This window comes from Hyperolius riggenbachi, chromosome 10 (assembly GCF_040937935.1).
Source record: "Hyperolius riggenbachi isolate aHypRig1 chromosome 10, aHypRig1.pri, whole genome shotgun sequence".
In the NCBI taxonomy this organism is placed as follows: Eukaryota; Metazoa; Chordata; class Amphibia; order Anura; family Hyperoliidae; genus Hyperolius; species Hyperolius riggenbachi.
Genome location: NC_090655.1, coordinates 25021746 through 25041672, shown reverse-complemented (window position 1 = coordinate 25041672; position 19927 = coordinate 25021746). Strand labels below are relative to the sequence as shown.

General features: G+C 45.3%; 1 protein-coding gene across 1 annotated transcript in view; it reads right to left on the bottom strand.

Moving 5' to 3' along the window:
- The window catches only part of CPXM2 (carboxypeptidase X, M14 family member 2), a 177757-nt gene that overhangs the window by 58801 nt on the left and 99029 nt on the right, over positions 1 to 19927 (bottom strand). Inside the window, exons 10-11 of the mRNA XM_068255048.1 lie at positions 11781 to 11977; positions 5933 to 6112 (exon numbers count right to left, since the gene is read on the bottom strand). Of these exons, the coding sequence (XP_068111149.1) occupies positions 5933 to 6112; positions 11781 to 11977 (377 nt within the window). The remainder of the gene's footprint in view (positions 1 to 5932; positions 6113 to 11780; positions 11978 to 19927) is intronic.

Sequence of the window (19927 nt, the reverse complement as noted above, 5' to 3'; positions counted from 1 at the left end):
TAAATGACAACATGTCCGCATTCTAAAACAATAAAGTTGTTCAAAAGACTTGTACACACATTCCAACCTGCCTGATAGTTGGTCAGATTGAAACACCAGTTGTATCTGGCAAACAGCCTGTTATCAGTTGGTCATCTGGTTGTTTGTCAGCTGTACACACACGCAACTTATCTTCCAACAGACAAGTTTGGAAGATAGTTGGAAAGATTGATGGTGTGTATGAGCCTTAAAGGAGTACTATCAAACTTTACCAATTTCTGTCTGTAGCATAAATCATAATTGCAAGAGCAGTCTGTGCGAAAACAGCAGATCTTTCTGCTGTGCAGTGTAGCTTTTTTTTAAAAAATTTACCTTATAGACGCATCTGACAACACTGACGGCGACGGGGAATGGGACAGCTCATTACATGAGAGGGGATTCCTTTTTTACAGTGCGGCAGTGCATTATCCTACTTTCATGTTCCCCCACATGAGAGCGCACTATACAGCGAGTGACCCGCCGAAGCCTGCTATGAGGAGCGAGAGACAACCGCTCCTATTCTGCCCAGCCAATCTGCCGTGTGTCGGGCTGCCTATGCTACGCAACGGCAAGCATAAGCTGGAGGAGGGCGTGTCATGATCCTTCCCTTCGGCTCCTGCTTCTGATGCATTCAGGAGCAGTGACGCGCCCTCCTCCAGCTTATGCTTGCCGTTGCGTAGCATAGGCAGCATGACACAAGGAAGTCTCCCTCTGGGGCGGATTGGCTGGGCAGAATAGGAGCGAGAGCGGTTGTCTCTTGCTCCTCATAGCAGGCTTCGGCGGGTCACTCGCTGTATAGTGCGCTCTCATGTGGGGGAACATGAAAGTAGGATAATGCACTGCCGCACTGTAAAAAAGGAATCCCCTCTCATGTAATGAGCTGCCCCATTCCCCGTCGCCGTCAGTGTGTCAGATGCGTCTATAAGGTAAATTTAAAAAAAAAAAAGCTACACTGCACAGCAGAAAGATCTGCTGTTTTCGCACAGACTGCTGTTGCAATTTTGATTTATGCTACAGACAGAAATTGGTAAAGTTTGATAGTACTCCTTTAAAGAGGAACTCCAGTGAAAATAATGTAGTAAAAAAAGTGCTTCATTTTTTACCATAATTATGTATAAATGATTTAGTCAGTGTTTGCTCATTGTAAAATCTTTCCTCTCCCCGATTTACATTCTGATTTCTGACATTTATTACATGGTGACATTGTTACTGTGGGCAGGTTATGTAGCTGCTCCTAGCTGTTTTGGCTGTTAGAGACAGCTGTAAACAGCCAATTCCTGTCTGTGAACATTGTTACATTGTGGCAGTTTGCCCAGAGTACAGCGGTACTCAGAGCTTCTTGTGGGAGGGATTTCATACAGCGCCCCCTGATGGTCTGTTTGTGAAAAGCATTATATTTATCATGTAAAAGGGGGTATCAGCTACTGATTGGGATAAAGTTCAATTCTAGGTTGGAGTTTCTCTTTAATGAGAAACTCAGACCAAGAATTGAACTTCATCCCAATCAGTAGCTGATACCCCCTTTTACATGAGAAATCTATTCCTTTTCACAAACAGGCCATCAGGGGGCGCTGTATGACTGATATTGTGGTGAAACCAGTTCCACAAGAAACTCTGAGGACCGTGGTACTCTTGGCAGTTTCCTGTCTGTGAACCTTGCTGCATTGTGGGAAATAGCGGTTTACAGCTGTTTCCAACTGCCAAAAAAGCAAGTAGCAGCTACATCACTTGCCAGCAAATGTCACCATGTGATAAATGTCAGAATAAATCAGGGATTTAAAATATTTTACAACGGGCAAACACTGACTAAATCATTTATACATAATTATTGTAAAAATGAAGCACTTTTTTTATTACATTATTTTCACTGGAGTTCCTCTTTAAGGTGCGTACACACGCCAGACCTTTTCAACCTACGGGTCATCAGACCCGCACGCGGGAGGGGGGTCATTCTGCCGACAGTTGCACGTGAATACAAGCTGTCGTCAGACTGATAACGCTGGTTTTGACTAATCCACCAAGCGGATCGACAGCTTGTACTCACGTGCAACTGTTGTCAGAACGACCGCCCCACGGGCGGGTCTGACGACCCGTAGTTTGAAAAAGTCTGGCATGTGTACAGGCCTTTAAGCTTGGCTCCAGACAGATGACTAAGTATACGATGAAGTAAAATGCATGACATCTAAAGAAAATGTGTGTACTCCTTTTTCTGTTTTAGAAGACATTTCATTATTTTAGCACATTCTGGGAAGTTTAGAAAGAGGTGAAAGAGCCCATCTACCAAAAACATCATCCCTAAACATGGGAGGGGGTCTTTGTTCTCACTCATCTCTACTGAGTAATGGTGTCAATCTCGAGAAAAGCGATAACATCCTGCAGTGCAAGCTGTGTATGCAGGGTTAGCTCACCCAAGCCACCACCTCCCTCTGGGTGCACTCCATGCCAGGTTCCATCTTCTTACACTTCTGCCTTCTAAACTGGAAGTTTCGCTCTGAAGGCTGAAGTGTGAGAAGCTGGAACAGTGGCGTAGCTAGGGTATTTGACACCCGGTGCTTGGTGACTGGTGCAGCGATCCATGGACACGTAAATAAGTCATTGGACTGGGTTTAATGGACTTGGTTTCACTATTATTACTATTGAAACACTATCACTGTTTGCTATATACAGTGAGCGCGCAGAAACATAGAATTTTTGGTGTTTAACTACAGAACGACCGCGTCACGCCAATGGGCATGACCGCGGCAGCAGCCCCAGGACCGCCTAACGCCAAATGACGTCAGGTCCTGGAGCTGGCTTGTGCACAGGGGCGTAGCAATAGGGGGTGCAGAGGTAGCGACCGCATCGGGGCCCTTGGGCCAGAGGGGCCCCGAAGGGTCCACCCTTCATCACAGTATTAGCTCTCTGTTGGTCCTGTGCTGGTAATAATCACTTTTATAGATGCTTTGAATAGTACTAATCCTTAAAACACTGTTCCCTATCTCCTTCTTGCAACTCTGACTCTGTGGTTGTCTTTGGCAGGTTTTGGTGCACCAAATCAATTGTTATGTATAGAGTGCTTGGGGGGGCCCCATGTAAAACTTACACCGGGGCCCACAGCTCCTTAGCTACGCCACTGCTTGTGCAGGAGATCGTGCGCAGGCTGTGCACGCATCTCCTGCTCAAAAGGCGGAGCTCTGCTCCACCTTCAGTCTCCCAGCGGCGATTGCCGCTCAGAAGACTGTTAGACGGCGTAACCGGCATCTTTTCACTTAGTACAGCGCTGTGATCTGCAGCAGCGCTGTACTGGGGACAGCCGTGTGACACAGCTGTCCCCTTCATTGGCTTCAGAGTGAGTGGCTGAAGCCTATGACAGCTGATCACAGCGATTGGCTCGCGGGAGGGAGGGAGGCAGGGTGAGTGGGAACAAATTAAAGTAAAATACAGGTTTTTATTTAAAAAAAAATGAAAATAAATATTTGCCATAAAACAAACAACTGGGGGGGGGGGGGGGGGGTCAGACCCCACCAACAGAAAGCTCTGTTGGTGGGGAGAAAATAGGGGGGGGGAATCACTTGTGTGCTGAGTTGTGCAGCCCTGCAGCTTGGCCTTAAAAAGCTGCAGTGGCCATTTTAGTAAAACATGGCCTGGTCTTTAAGGGGGTTTAGCACTGTGGTCCTCAAGTGGTTAAAGAGCACAATAGTATAATAACAGGCTTTGCATTAGCCTCCAAAGAAAACAAGCATAACGTCACAAGATGAAATGTCTTCCTTTTAAAGGCGGCTGTTAGTAAATCATCCTGAATATTTAGGGATGAAGATATGCTCCGCTACCGAAATTATCATCCGAGCAAAAGAACATTTCATTTCCGACATCAACTAAAATAGATCAAAAATCTGGCAGAGACTTTATCCCACGCTGAAGCAATTATAAATCAAAGAAAAGAATCCTACAGGGATACAACAGTCCAGTCTGTAAAGCAGGATCATGTAATAGGGTGCTGCAATGAATATACACGTGAGTGTAAGTGTATACTAATGACAAACACGTTCCTTCTTCTCTGATTTAATAGCTGGTGGTGGTGGGCAAGTGGCAGAGGGATCACCATAGCAGCTGCTGTGGGGCCCATAGCCAAGGGGGGCCGAGTGGCAATGGCAGGTCTGTGGCAGATGCATTGGGGTGCAGAGTTACATGAGAAGAGTGGAGGAGAGAAGTTAACTCGCCTTACTTCTGGCTAATCGCCTGTGACTGGTTTTGCAGCCCTTTTTCATGTTTACCTACTTTAAAGGGGGCTCAAAGTGAGAGTGATATGGAGGCTTCCATATTTATTTCCTTTTAATCAATGCACATTGCCTGGCTGTCCTGATGGTTCTGTGCCTTTTTTTGTCATAGACCATGAACAAGCAGTGGCGTATCTAGAGGGGTGCAGGCAGGGCTTGTGCCATGGGCACCCTCTCCTACCTTGTGCTGCACCACAATACTGGGAGGGCTATTTATACTGGGGGACACTTTTCATTATCTTTACTGGGGGGGACCTCTTACTACCTATATTAGGGGGGGGGGGGGGGGGCTACTTATACTAGGACACAATGTTCACTACCTATACTGGGGAAAGGGAGATAATTATAATGGGGGGACACCTGTTACTACCTATACTAGGGGGTCTACTTGGGGGACTCCTTTTAGCACCTATACTGAAGGGACACCTACCACCATCTATAATGGGGGGTAATTATACTGGGGTACACCTCCAACTCCAATGCTAAAGGGGGCTATTTATACTGGGGAGACACCTCTAACTACCTACACTGGGAGGGCAGCCTATATTGGGTGGACTACCTCTGACTACCTATAGTAGGGTACTACCTCTAGGTACTTATACTGGTGGGGTTAACTCTAATGACTTATAATGGGGGGGCAATTTTAGTGTTTGCCATAGGCGCTATATTATCCTCTATATGCCCCTGTGAACAAGCATGCAGATCAGATGTTTGAAGCGCTCTTTAAAGGGAAATAAATATGGCAGCCTCAGGGCCGAATTTGTACTTTCCAGTGCCCTAGGCCTGCTGTCACCACAAAGTCTGAAGAAGGCTTATTAGCAGAAAGCTTACTCTTTTTCTTTTTAGCCAATAAATGGTATTATCCTGATTCAAAACTCTCTGCTTTCGCTGATGGCTAAGATGCTACAATGCTCTACTGCTACAGGAAAGAAGAAGGATGCTAAACCATACACACTAGCATACAGGTAGAAACAGCTCAGTGACAGTTTAGCAATGAAAGGGAAGCAAACAACATTTTTATTCCTGCAGTTCTCATAGATGGTTGGAGCTGAAGGACAGAAAATGAGTCAGGAAAGAGTTAACTGAAGCAGAGAAGAGATCACTGGCTAGGAAGAAAAAAAGCAATAAATTAGGGCTAGATAAGAGTGTAATTAACAGCTGCTGGGGTCAGTGTCACAGCTGTAAAAATGAGAAGGTGAAAAAACTAGCAGAGCTCACTGATGTTTGTGAATGCCTGCATTAGAACTCAGCGGAACTTAATTTTATCTGCTTTGTAATGTAAATCCCTGGTATTTCTCACATCAATTTGTATGTCCATCATACAGAGGATGGATCATCAGGTGAGGTGACAGCAGATGTTGATTGTCATAACACATCAGGAATTGTGAGAGCGATGCAGGGATTGGGGAACTCTAGAATTCAGCTATTAGTGCAGAGCAGGGCGCTGGCTGGCTGCACTGCGGGACCAGAAGAGATTATTTACTTTGACATATGACCTCTTCTCTATCCAAGTCCTGCTGCCCTTCTGATCTTATCTGATTTATCGCCCTAGGCCATGGCCTTTGTGGCCTTTCCAGACATCCGGCCCTGGGCATCCTTTATATCCCTCTCCCTCCAGGTTCCCTTTCAGCCTACGCGTGGTGTACTTTAGGGCTTACCGTGGCATTCTGGTACTGAAACCAGTCCGGAACAGGGATGTGATTATTGGGGACCCGGCGCAGATTCCTCGGACGATCCTCCGACTCCCACAGCATTGTGTTCAGGTCAGGAAAGTTGTTGTTAATGTCGATCCCATCTGATGTCCAGCGGCCCAGAGACCAGCCGCTCAGCTCCGAGCCCTGCACAAGAAAACGTCTAGAGCACATTAACAGTCTCGTTTATATTATACACGAAAATAAAATCGCAACAACAATTTTGAATATGTAAAACCGCAAACAAGGATGTAAGCTTCAGGCGCATAAACAGATGATTTGCTTATTCAGGAGTGATGCATAATGGGAAACCATAGTTGCTCACCTAAAACAGAAGTTATTTGTGATAATTCAGCTTTAAAGGGGTTCTTTAAAGGGAACCTGTACTGTGTAAAATTATTTAAAATAAACACATGAGGTAACTTCAAATAAACATTACATAGTTACCTTGCCATCAGTTCCTCTCAGAAGCTCACCATTTTCTTCTGGCAATGATCCCTTCCAGTTCTGACAACATTTTGTCAGAACTGAAATATATCAGTTGATGTCAGTTATAGCTGAGAGGAGAACTGATGTGTCCATGTTTTCCCATGGCTCAAGTGGGCAATGTTACAGTTTAACTGTGTGCTGACCAGAAAGCTATTATGGAGTAATGGCCATTTTCAAAATGGAGGACAGAGAATTTCATTGATCACAGTGGACGAACAGGATGCAGGAGAGGAGAAAGAGATTGATAAGTAGAGTACACAGGAGGGAAGTATGACTTGTGCATGTTTATTTTGACTTTTAATTTTCAGTACAGGTTTTCTTTAAGGTTTAAATATAAAAAAGTTACTCACCTTAGTTCACTTACCTGGGGCTTCTACCGGCCCCCTGCAGAGGTCCTGTGCCTGCACCGGTCCTCAAGGACCCTCCGGTCCCCGCCATAGCTTATTCCCCATTTTGCCGACTACGGCCACTGTGCCTGCGCGCCCGGCTCACGTCGCCAGGAGCGTTCTGTGCTGGCGCAGTACGAGAAAACGTAGTACTGTGCCTGCACAGGATGCTCCCAACGACGTGAGCGAGGACGCATGGCAGTTGACTTGTAAGTTGGCCAAACAGAAAGTGAGGACCAGAGGATCCTTGAGGACCGTCGTGGGACAGGACCTCTGCAGGGGGGCGATAGATTCCCCAGGTAAGTGAAACTTTTTGGAAATAAAAACCTTAAAGAACCCCTTTAAGAAGGCACATTATATTCCACATTGCTTTGTAGTAGGAGGTATTTTTGGTCTCTTTTAGCCTTTTATACTTTCCTGGTGGATCTAGGGCCACCATGAGCTCTCTGGGTGCTCTATGTATACAATTTATGATTTCTATTTTTTTTTTGCATCAGAATGTGCCTAATAAAATATCAAGTACCCCCTGAGCCCAACTAAACGAATTCATCATCATGTGTTGAGAGCCTAGGTTCTAGAATACAAAGTCCAGTTCATACTGATCTACATTCATTAGGGATGTTGAACTCCAGTCCTCAAGAGCCGAGGTCCTCCCACATTTATGGCACAGCTCAAACTAATTTATGGGACTGAATCAGGAAGGAGAGGTGTGGCTCATCGAACACATTTCTACATTTCTTAGTCCGTCCTAAAGACTGGGCTGTGTATGGCCCTCAAGGACTGGAGTTGAACACTTGTGACCTAGATCAGGGTTTCTCAATTCAGTCCTCAAGTACCCCCAACAGTGCATGTTTTGTGGAAATCCGCAGAGGTAGTTAATGAGCTCTGCTGAGATACTAATTACCTCACCTGTGAATCATAGTGGTTTTCTGCAAAACATGCATGGTTGGGGGTACTTGAGGACTGAGTGGAGAAAATCTGACCTAGATAAAGGTGGAAAACCAATGTAGAGGACCAAGATTTTAATCTTAAGCTAGACACAGACGTGAGAATGATCAGAGCCAGAAACATGGTCCTACCACGCAGAGGCTGTGGAGAGAGTTTCCAGCTTTAGGTTTTTGGGAGTTACCAATTACAGAGGACCTGCCTAGGCTGACAATGGACCAGATTTATCAAGAGTGTCTGAGACAAAATATTGGTAGGTTTTTAGAAATCCGTGCAGAACTGTCTCAGACAGCCTAAGAAATCATTAGATAGTGCAGATTCCTTCTTAAACTGTAAGGAATAGAAGATGCTAGGAAGGTCTCTCAGACAGTGCAGTGTGTGAGGGGAATTGCTGTTGCTGAGGTAACCAACACACCTGCTGTCAGCTACTCTGAGTGAGGGGGGAGGAGCCCTTCACAAATCACATCTAGCCTGCAATGCTTCACTATCTGTAGAACTGCTATTGAGCACTTCTTAATCTGAAGCAGTTTAGGGATGGATTTGCACTTTTCTTAACTGTAGTGTAGCTCTAGAAATCCACGCTAAACTGCCGCTATTACATAGGCTTTGGTAAGTTTCTTACTATCATGCAGAACTGTTCTTCTGCTGGTTAGAGCAGTTTTAGAAGAAAAAACTGTCGGTAATGCTTTGATAAATCTGGCCCACAGTTTTATCTGTAATTGTCAAAGCACAACAACGCCTCTACTGCTAAAGCTGGCCACTAACGATACAATCATTTTCATCCAATCTTACCATTTCTATGCAATATAAGGTAACTGCCTAAATTATCTATTCAATATATTCACTCAGTTTACCCTTATACTACATAGATTTGGTAAAATTGGAAATTGGATGAAACAGATTGTATCGTTAGTGGCCACCTTATGGAGCGCTAACCTTCCACAGAAGCTGCTGGTTAATTTCTACAGATGCACTATGGAAAGCATTTTAAACAATTGCATGACGGCCTGGTACAACAGCTGCACCAAGGCTACTAGAGAAGCCCTGCAGCTAGCTGTAAAAACTGCAGAAGTCATTATCGCCACTGAACTGCCATCACTTGAACTCTTGTATAAGACTCGCTGTATGAGAAGGGCCAAAACATCATCAAGGACAACCCTCACTGTGGAAACACCTTGTTTGAGCTCCTTCTGTTAGGTAGATGCTTTAGATCAATCCGCATACACACAGATTGAAAACTGACTTTTCCCATCTGCCATAAACTTGTTAAACTCTTAATCTTCTCTGAAAGAATTAACACTGTATACAAATTGTTGAAATATTTAAAAAACCTGGCATACTTGTATAATTCCTCTATTTCTTCCTTTGTTACTATTACTATGTTACTTATATGCGCCATGCAGCCATCATGAAAAGTAATTTTGTTGCGTTACACAATGACAATAAAGTTCTTGGATCTTGAACCTACATGCAGCAGCTTCACAAACAGCAGAGTTCATTATGAATAAGCAGCCTGTTGGAGTTATGGAGAGTAACCTGAAGGCTCCAAGCAAACACAGGAAGCCCTACTTATTAAGGTGGATGTGGCAGAAAAGACGAGGCAGACTCCCCAGTCTGCCCATGTGCTTATACCAGACATCAATCTATGGGTTGTATCTACAAGTAAATGTAGGTGTGATCTACACTCGCCTAAAGGATTATTAGTAACACCTGTTCAATTTCTTATTAATACAATTATCTAATCAACCAATCACATGGCAGGTACTTCAATGCATTTAGGGGTTTGGTCCTAGCCAAAACAATCTCCTGAACTCCAAACTGAAGGTCAGAATGGGAAAGAAAGGTGATTTAAGCAATTTTGAGTGTGGCATGGTTGTTGGTGCCAGACAGGCCGATCTGAGTATTTCACTTTGCTCTGTTACTGGGATTTTCATGCACAACCATTTCTAGGGTTTACAAAGAATGGCATAAAAAGGGAAAAACATCCAGTATGAGGCAGTCCTGTGGGCAAAAATGCCGTGTTGATGCTAGAGGTCAGAGGAGAAATCAGCTTGAATTCTGAGGATGCAAGCTGATAGAAGAGCAACGTTGACTGAAATAACCACTCGTTACAACCGAGGTGTGCAGCAAAGCATTTGTGAAGCCACAACCTTGAGGCGGATGGGCTATAACAGCAGAAGACCCCACCGGGTACCACTCATCTCCACTACAAACAGGAAAAGGAGACTACAATTTGCACGAGCTCACCAAAATTGGACAGTTGAAGACTGGAAAAATGTTGCCTGGTCTGATGAGTCTCGATAGAATTTGGCGTAAACAGAATGAGAACATGGATCCATCATGCCTTGTTACCACTGTGCAGGCTGGTGGTGGTGTAATGGTGTGGGGGATGTTTTATTGGCACACTTTAGGACCCTTAGTGCCAATTGGGCATCGTTTAAATGCCACGGGCTACCTGAGCATTGTTTCTGACCATGTCCATCCCTTCATGACCACCATGTACCCATCCACTGATGGCTACTTCCAGCAGGATAATGCACCATGTCACAAAGTTCGAATCATTTCAAATCGGTTTCTTGAACATGACAATGAGTTCACTGTACTAAATTGGCCCCCACAGTCACCAGATCTCAACCCAATAGAGCGTCTTTGGGATGTGATGGAACGGGAGCTCCGTGCCCTGGATGTGCACCCCACAAATCTCCCATCATCTGCAAGATGCCATCCTATCAATATGGGCCAACATTTCTAAAGAATGCTTTCAGCACCTTGTTGAATCAATGCCACGTAGAATTAAGGCAGTTCTGGAGGTGAAAGGAGTTCAAACACCGTATTAGTTTGATGTTCCTAATAATCCTTTAGGTGAGTGTAGTTGCCATTTGGAAAAAGTCCTGCTGGGTAAAAGTTAGGAAAAAAGGTCACCTTTACATTATAAATCAGGGCATTACTTAAAGAGAATCTGTATTGTTAAGATCGCACAAAAGTAAACATACCAGTGCGTTAGGGGACATCTCCTATTACCCTCTGTCACAATTTCGACGCTCCCCGCCGCATTAAAAGTGGTTAAAAACAGTTTTAAAAAGTTTGTTTATAAACAAACAAAATGGCCACCAAAACAGGAAGTAGGTTGATGTACAGTATGTCCACACATAGAAAATACATCCATACACAAGCAGGCTGTATACAGCCTTCCTTTTAAATCTCAAGAGATCATTTGTGTGTTTCTTTCCCCCTGTTCTCATGCACTGAAGTTTCAGGCTGCTCTTTTCTTTCTGCAAACAGCTTTGCCCTTGTCTGTAATTCCTCACTATGTGAAAGCCCAGCCAGCTCAGAGGACGATTTATCAAGCTTGTAAAAGATAAGAGAGGAGCTGCCCTAATCTAAATAACACACAGGCAGTGTGCAGAGAGGGGCCTGGAAGGGGGAGTTCATAGCAGAACCACAACACTGAAGAACTTGGCAGCCTTCCAGACACAGGCTGACAAGTCTGACAAGAGAGAGATAAGTTGATTTATTACAGAGACTGTGATAGTACAAAGTGCTGCAGTAAGCCAGAACACATTAGAATAGCTTTTGGAACTTGTAGGATGATAAAAAACAGGATGCAATTTTTGTTACGGAGTCTCTTTAAAGGGAATCTAAACTGAGAAGGATATGGATTTTTCCTTTTAAAATAATACCAGTTGCCTGACTCTCCTGCGTCTCTAATACATTTAGCCACAGCCCCTGAACAAGCATGCAGATCAGGTGCTCTGACTGACGTCAGACTGGATAAGCTGCTTGCTTGTTTCAGGTGTGTGATTCAGCCAATACTGCATCCAAAGAGATCAGCAGGACTGCCAGGCAACTGGTACTGTTTACAGGAAACATCCATATCCCTGTCAGTTAAGGTTCCCTTTAAGCAATGTTCTCCATTTCTCACTTCTGAACCACAAACAAAAGCATAAGAAGAACATTAGCAACAATGGCTCTGACATGATTATAGCCAAGCTTACCAGTTCTGCGGCCTTCTCGTACCCATCAGGGTTGACCGATGGGAGGAAGTGGAGGCGGGTATTGTGAATCAGGTGGGCAATACGCTTGTTGCCAGCTTGGTACTCCTGGCAGAGGAACTGCATCAATAGAAGGAGGAGTTCTCTGCCCAAGACTTCATTTCCATGAGCTCCAGCCATGTACCGAAACTCCGGCTCCCCTGCATAGACGGAAAGAGCGAGACCACCAGAACAGTGCAGGATTACACACAACAATCCACGCTATGGGCAACACAGTCCGCCATTCAACCATTTTCACTCAGGAGACCCAAACATCTAAGACCAGTGGGCAGTAAGGCTTGGTTCACTCATAAGTCTGTACATTTCCAGTCCTGTCCAGTCCTGTTCTGTCAGTTTGGCATCAGCTTTACCTGACTGAACCGGAAATGTGCACTTTTTATGTATGAACCAAGTCAAGTCATAGAAAACTTACAAAACTGATTAACTGACATAAAAAATATACCTACCAATGAGACACATTGAATACTAAATAGATGTAGAAAATGACCGTATCTGTTTTCTAAAGCCGGTTTATAAGACAGCTTTAAATAAACCTGAAAATGAAACTTGTGTCGTTGTTCCCCCCCCCCCCCTCCCCCCCTCCTCAGCACGCACTAACAGGCCTTGAATGTGACAGATATTCACCTTCCAATGGATCGCTGAATCTTCCCACCTGTGTGCAGAGCACGCCTCCCCTCCAGTCTGATGCTTCCTGTTCGGGCAACCAATCACAGAGCATGCTTACATGCAGGAAGTGGGAGTGGCTATGTGTAACAGAAAGGTTTTATGATATCACTAGGAGATTCAAAGTTTTATACTTTATAGGCGATAACATAGTGGGAAGGATGAGTATGTGATACAGAGTACGTGACGCAACCACTGCCTTATGTTGTTGGCTGTGTAATGGTGGTGGTGGGGGGCCTTAAAGGAAACCTGTTAGGGGGAAAAAGGTGCCCAATTTGGGTACTTACTTCAATGGAAGGAAGCCTCTTGATCCTCCATGTATTCCTTTTTTTTGCATTTTCGATCCTCACAGGTTTACTTTAAAGTGAGATTGTCACCATAAAAATCAAATTTCAACAGCAACTGGTCTGAGTGTATTAAGTGATAAAGATGCTAATCCTGCATTCAAAACTTTTTCTGCTGTTATGATTTGGAGTTATCACATACTTAAGGAGCACTGGCCCTTTAATTGCCATTGCCAAACAGTTGCATGCTGGGGGTTCTTTTTATCTATAATATATTCCTCCTCTTCCATTTATTTCCCTGCCTAGCTGCTTATCTGAAATACAATCCCCTGCTCACTTGTGTTTACAAGCCAGGCTGAGGTGATTCAGCGATTGGAGGAGAAAAGAAAAAAAGTAAAGGGCAGAAAGGACATCAGGATTTAGCCTACACTGTGGGCAAAAGACATGGTTCCCACCAGGAACAGAATTCTCTTCATTTACTATCTAAAATTCACTGAAATAAAAATGTAGAATACATGTGTTATGTAAGTAGATCAAGTATTTATCTCCTTATAAATACCCCCCCCCCCCCCCCCCGGCATAGTATGGCTAATCCTACTGCTTTAAAGGACACTTGAAGTGAGCGGGCTATGGGGGCTGCCATATTTATTTCCTTTTGTACAAATGCAGATTGCCTAGCTGTGCTTCTGATCCTGTGTCTTTAATACTTTCAGCCATAGACCCTGAACAAGCATGCGGATCAGGTGTTCCCACCGAAGTCCGGCTAGATTAGCCATCTGCTTATTAAGGTGCCCATAGATTTTTCGACTTGGTGGCCGATTGTCCATCATTTAATTATAATCGAATCAAATGAAAATCTATCCCGCCCAGAGCATCCCTGATCGATGACGCAACCAATTTCCAAAAATTGGTCACATGTATCAATTGGAGATACTGGAAAATCTCGGGCCAACATGCTGGATCAGGTGCGGTAATGGCGTGCGATAATGGCGAACGACAAACGCAACGGAAACCCTGGCCGCTGATCCCCTTAATGTTTTATGCCCACCCCCAGTGCTCTGGGAAGTTATACTTTACCTGTCACACCGCCCACTGTCTGCTGCTGTGTCCACCGCACTTACACATTCTGGCCCCACGTGGCTGTGCAGTGGTGGTGTGTGTGTGATGTCATACACGCCCCGCCCCATGTGCTATAATGCCGGCAACCACATGGGAGCACAAATGCCAAAGTAGAAGGATGGTGGCAGCACAGACGGCAGCAGGTAAAGTATAACTGCACAGGGCACCAAGGGGCACGATTACACTAAGGGACAGCGGACAGGGCAGCATGGTGGCATCACAAGGCCAATTCCTGCAAGATTTCATGCTGACATTAATCTGGAATCGGCCTGCAATTTATGGCAGCCAACAAATCTTTCTCCAATCGGATTTGATCAGTTGTCTCTAGGTTGATCGGCCGCCAAAATTGCTAGGTGTATGGCCACCTTTACAGGTGTGTGGTTCAGACACTACTACAGCCAAGGAGGTCAGCAGGACAGCCAGGCAACTGGAATTGTGTAAAAGGAAATCAATAGCCTCCATAACCCTCTTACTTCAGGTGTTCTTTAAAATTGCACCGCTCGACATCACATTTAAAGGACACATTCATTTTAATTATTATTTAATGAATACATTTTCCGTATATCGGCAATGTCAGCATCCATGCTTCTGACAAGACAAGTTTTCAAAAAACAAATGCAATTCTGATATGTGGAAAGAAACTTGCTATAGCCAATAGTCATAGAGAATGCTAATAGTTGCAGAAATGGTCAGTATGATGTATTTCATAAAAACAGACAGTAGGGAATAGACAGCCACTGGATTCCAAAACACATGTGACCAGCTGCTTTGGAGTCTCAGACATGATGGTGCACATACAGGCAGCATGGTGAGGAGGCAGTGACAGAGGGAGACAGGAGGCACCGGATCGCACAGAGACAGAGGAACCCGCAGGAGGGCTGGCAGCTGCTGCTCACTAAACTCACTTGTCTTAAAGTGGACCTGAACTCTTGCACAGGGCAGAAGGAAAACAGAAAAATGCACCCTGTATGTATTTAGAGAGTTTAGCCTGTCTAATTCCCACTGTAATTTGATTTCTCAGCTGTGTCAGCTCCGGAATCTCTGCTGCCTCGGCAGAGCAGCTAATCTGTAAACGCAGGATGTTAACCCTATGTCTGCTTCCATGAAAGCAGGAAGTAGACACACTGCAGATTTATAGCAGGATTTGTATCAGCTGTAAGAAAGAAATGTTTGCTTTAAAGGTTATTATGCTGTTCAGTATCTTTGAGAGCAGGTAGGAAGTTCTGAGTTCTGCTTTAAAGGGAACCTAAACTGGGAACCTAAACTGAGAAGGACATGTATTTTTCCTTTTAAAATAATACCAGTTGCCTGACTCTCCTGCTGATCCTGTGTCTAATACTTTCAGCCACAGCCCCTCAACAAGCATGCAGATCAGGTGCTCTGACTGAAGTCAGACTGGATTAGCTGCATACTTGTTTCAGGTGTGTGACTCAGCCACTATTGCAGCAAAGCAGAAAATTGTATACTTACCTGATGGTAATTTTCCTTTCCCCATGCATCCATGGCAGCACTACGGGTATTGGCCCGCCCCCTATACCCCATAGGACATGCTATCTATAAGTGTTTTCACTTCCCCCGCCCAGGTGTCTTTGTAACTAGTAACTCACCGAAACAGGGTGGGAACCCTATGCTGCCATGGATGCATGGGGAAAGGAAAATTACCGTCAGGTAAGTATACAATTTTCTGCTTTCCCCAAGCCTCCATGGCAGCACTACGGGAATTAACTAGACAACAAAAAGACGGGAGGGAGACTGTTGCAGGTGAAAAACACAAAGTAACTTTTTAATTTCTAGTTTACTCTAAATTAGGCATAAGAGCAGAGGACAAAACTGCCCTTCCAAATTCTACCGCCATAGCGGCATGTGTATCTATGCGATAATGTGCAATAAATGTATCTATTTTAGTCCAGTTCGCAGCTTGGCAGACTTTCTCCGGTGCTACCTTCGCCTGCGCTGCCCATGATGCTGCTACTCCCCTGGTGGAGTGCGCCTTTATCTCTTTCGGAGGCAATTTGTCTGAGGATATGTATGCTCTCTGAATGGTCCGGATTAGCCAGGCTGATATCGTTCTCGAGGAGACTGCCTGACCCTTCCTATAGCCTGAGTGACTAATAAAAAGTCTATCTGACTTTCTGAAGGCTTCGGTTGCTCGTATATACGCTTTCAAGGATGCGGCCACGTCCAAAGGATGGAGCGTCCGATTGTCCTGCTCTCTGAACACTGGCAGAAACCATTCTTGATTAAGGTGGTACGCCGTCGCGACCTTTGGCAAGAAACTGTGGACCGGTCGCAGGACCACCTTGTCCGGAAAGAATTGAATATGCGGTTCTCTACAACTCAAGGCTTGAATCTCCGACACCCTCCTTGCGGAGGCTATGGCGACTAGAAAAGCTGTCTTTAGAGTTAAATTTTCCAATGAGCAATCTTCAATCGGGAAGAAAGGTGGTTTTGAGAGTACTCCCAGGACTAGTGGAAGATCCCATTGAGCAAATATAGGCTTTATAGGTGGTCTTATCTTCATTACTGCCGAAACGAATTGCTTTACTAACGGGTGCAGTGCCCATCTTTGCCCTGTAAGCGCTGAAATTGCTGAGATCTGGACTTTTATTGAGTAACTGGAAAGGTTCTTGTCTACTCCTGTTTGGAGGAATGATAGTAGCTGATGGACCAGAGGATGTGTGGGATCAAAGTCGTGGTCCCTGGCGTATGAAGTAAATACTTTCCAAATTCTTTGGTAGGATTGATTTGTTGCATGACTTCTAGATCTTAGTAGGGTAGAAATTACTGACTCCTCACAGCCTAACTGCTCAAGCTTCCTCCTTTCAACTTGTAGGCCGTCAGCTTCAACCGTGCTGGGTTGGGGTGGGGTACTGGGCCCTGCATAAGAAGGTCCCTGCTGACTGGGAGTTTTATCGGCTGTTCTGTCATCATCTGAAGCACTATAGGGTACCAAGGCCTTCTGGGCCAGCATGGAAGGACCGCTATTAGGGTGACATCCTCCATCTTGAGTCTCAAGAGAAGACGGAGAATCAGAGGCACTGGTGGATAGACATACGCCAAGCGAAAGTTCCACGGCGCTATTAGCGCGTCTACATTCTCTGCTTTTGGCTCCCGATGTCGGCTTAGAAATCTCCCGCATTTTGAGTTGCGTTCCGTCGCCATGAGGTCCACTTCTGGCCTGCCCCAGTGTGTACATATCATGTTGAAGACCTTGTGATTCAACGACCATTCGTTGTTCGACAGGCGGGAACGACTGAGAAAGTCCGGAATCACATTTTGAATGCCTGGAATGTGGACTGCTGAGAGGGCTTGAAGATTGTGAGAGGCTAACGTGAAGATCTTGTCCACTTCCCTCAGTAGTGCAATACTGCGTGTGCCTCCCTGGTTGCGTATGTAGGCAACTGCTGTCACGTTGTCCATTTTCAGGATCACTGATCCACCCCTCACTAGATGAAGGAAATGAGCAAGAGCACAGTAGGCCGCTCTCAGCTCCAGTTTGTTGGCTGGCCATGACATCATGTGTGGAAGCCACCGACCCTGTGCTATGTGACTCCCACACGTCGCTCCCCATCCTCTCGTACTGGCATCCGTTGAGACTAGGATAGGGTGAACCTGTGTCAGCGGCAGCGAACTCCTGATGTTGGTGTCTGTTAACCACCATTTCACGTCCTTCTTCATGTGCTGGGATATTAGTATCGTCTGATTCAGAGATGTCCCATCCCATTGAGCTAGGAAGCCCTGTTGTAGCGCTCTCATATGCCAACGTGACCGGGGGATCATGGGTATAGTTGCGGACATTGTCCCCAGTACCCTCATACATTCTCTCGCCTTCAGACGCCGGGTAAGAGCGACCTGGAGAACTCTCTGTTTCAGAATCGGTATTTTTTCCTCCGGCAGGCATACTTCGTTGTGACTTGTCCGAAATCTCGCCCCCAGATAAATCAGGTCTTTTGTGGGTTCTAGCTGGCTTTTGCGAAAATTTATTCGCCAGCCAAAGTCTGTCAATGTTTGAATCAGGATCTGTCTGTGTTGCAGTATTTGATCTCTTGTTTTCCCCAACAGTAGTATGTCGTCGAGGTAGTGATATGTGCGGATCCCCTGCTGACGGAGTATTGCAATAATCTCTACCAACACTTTTGTAAATGTCCTCGGTGCAGTGTTTATGCCAAAGGGAAGGCATACGAATTGGAAATGATTCTCCTCTACTGCGAATCGAAGATATCTTTGAAATGATGGCTGAATAGGGACGTGCAAGTACGCGTCCTCCAGATCGATGGATAACAAATAATCGTCGTTCTCTACTACTGCAACAATCGTGTTCAGCGACTCCATTTTGAATTTCTCCAGGGTTATGAACGAGTTTAGGTACTTGAGATCTAGTACCGGCCTCCACTCTCCTGTCTTCTTTTGTACAAAGAATAGGTTGGAGTAAAATCCTTTGCCTTGCTCGTGTGGAGGAACGCGAATTATTGCCTGCTTGTCTATGAGTCCCTGTAGGTATTCCTGCAAAATCCTGTTTTTTTGGGGTGATTTTGGTACCTTTGTGCGTCTGAAAAAGTTGAGAGGTGGACTTTTCCTGAACGTCCAGAAATGCCCGGTGGTTACAGTCCTCCGAACCCAGGGAGAGGAAATCCTCTCTGACCAGATGTGAGAGAAGAGTTGGAGTCTTGCTCCCACCGGGCGTTCCTGGAGTATGCCACCGTCAAAAAGACTTTTTAGTATTAGATGAAGTAGGAGTAGACTTCGGTTTTTGAGACTTATTTAGGGCATATTGACCGGGTTGCCAGTTACGTTTGAAGTTTCTCCCTGGTTTGTAGGATCTGGCATTCCTATATCTAGCAGATTGCGACTGAGGCTGTGATGTAAAGCCCTGTCTACCTGCGCGTCTATCCTGCGGGATTAAGCCCGACTTTCCGCCTGTCACTTTGCTAATGGCAGAGTCCATCTTCTCCCCGAATAATGTCTTGCCATCATATGGTATCTTACACCAGAGTAGCTTTGACGATGGGTCCGCCGACCATGCTCTGAGCCAAAGTGCCCTCTTGGCCGTTACGGAGAAGAACATATTTCTGGATGCCGAGCGTAAGATATCTATGGAGGCCTCTCCCACAAAGTCTCCGGATAACTTAAGATCTTCCAGAAGTGATAAAAGGGTTTCCTTATCTGCGTCCTCAAGGATCGCCTGCTCTAGTCCATCCGACCAGTTGCGGATCGCTTTTCCCACCGATGTAAGGGCTATGGCCGGCTTGCATATACCGCCCGACATAGTATAAATTTTCTTCAGATCTAGATCTAATTTACGCTCTAGAGTGTCCTTAAATGATATTGCATCATCTAAAGGTAGCGTGATGTGTTTCGCTAGGCGCATCACTGAGGCGTCCACTGGTGGAGCGGTATCCAGCGGACCGGTTGTTGACTCGGGTAAAGGGTATAATTTGGCCATTCTGTTTGTTAATGGAAGTCTCTTGTCTAACTTCTGCCATTCCTCTAATATTATGTCCTGAATTTCCTCCATTACTGGAAATGTTGATCTTTCCTTGGTAAGGTGCTTATAATATCGTTTCTTTGGTTTCTTTCCCTTATCCATCTCCTCCGGCTCTTCCCATTGAATCGCTTCTTTAACTGCCCTGACAAAAGGCTCCACATATGCAAAGTTGAATCCAACTTCATACTCCTCTTCCAGAGCATTAGAAGTGGACGGCTTCTCTTGGCCTTCAGCGGAAGGTTGTGCCGCCATACTAGCCACAAAGTTCTCTAAGGAGTCCTGCACTGCCTTTTGAACCAGTTCTGAGACATCCACTGGAGGAACTGGGCTGTCTTCCTTCCCCAGCTCCTGGAAACAGTTGGCGCACACTAGTTTACCCGGCATGACTGGTTGTGCGCAGGCCCAGCAGGCCTTAATATTCTGCCTGCTTGTTGGGGACCTAGATCTTGATTTATGCGAACTTCTCGGCTTGCTGTGCTTAGATCTCTTTCTATGCGATCTATCCCTGGAACGTGATCTGTCCTTGGAACGTCTTCTGG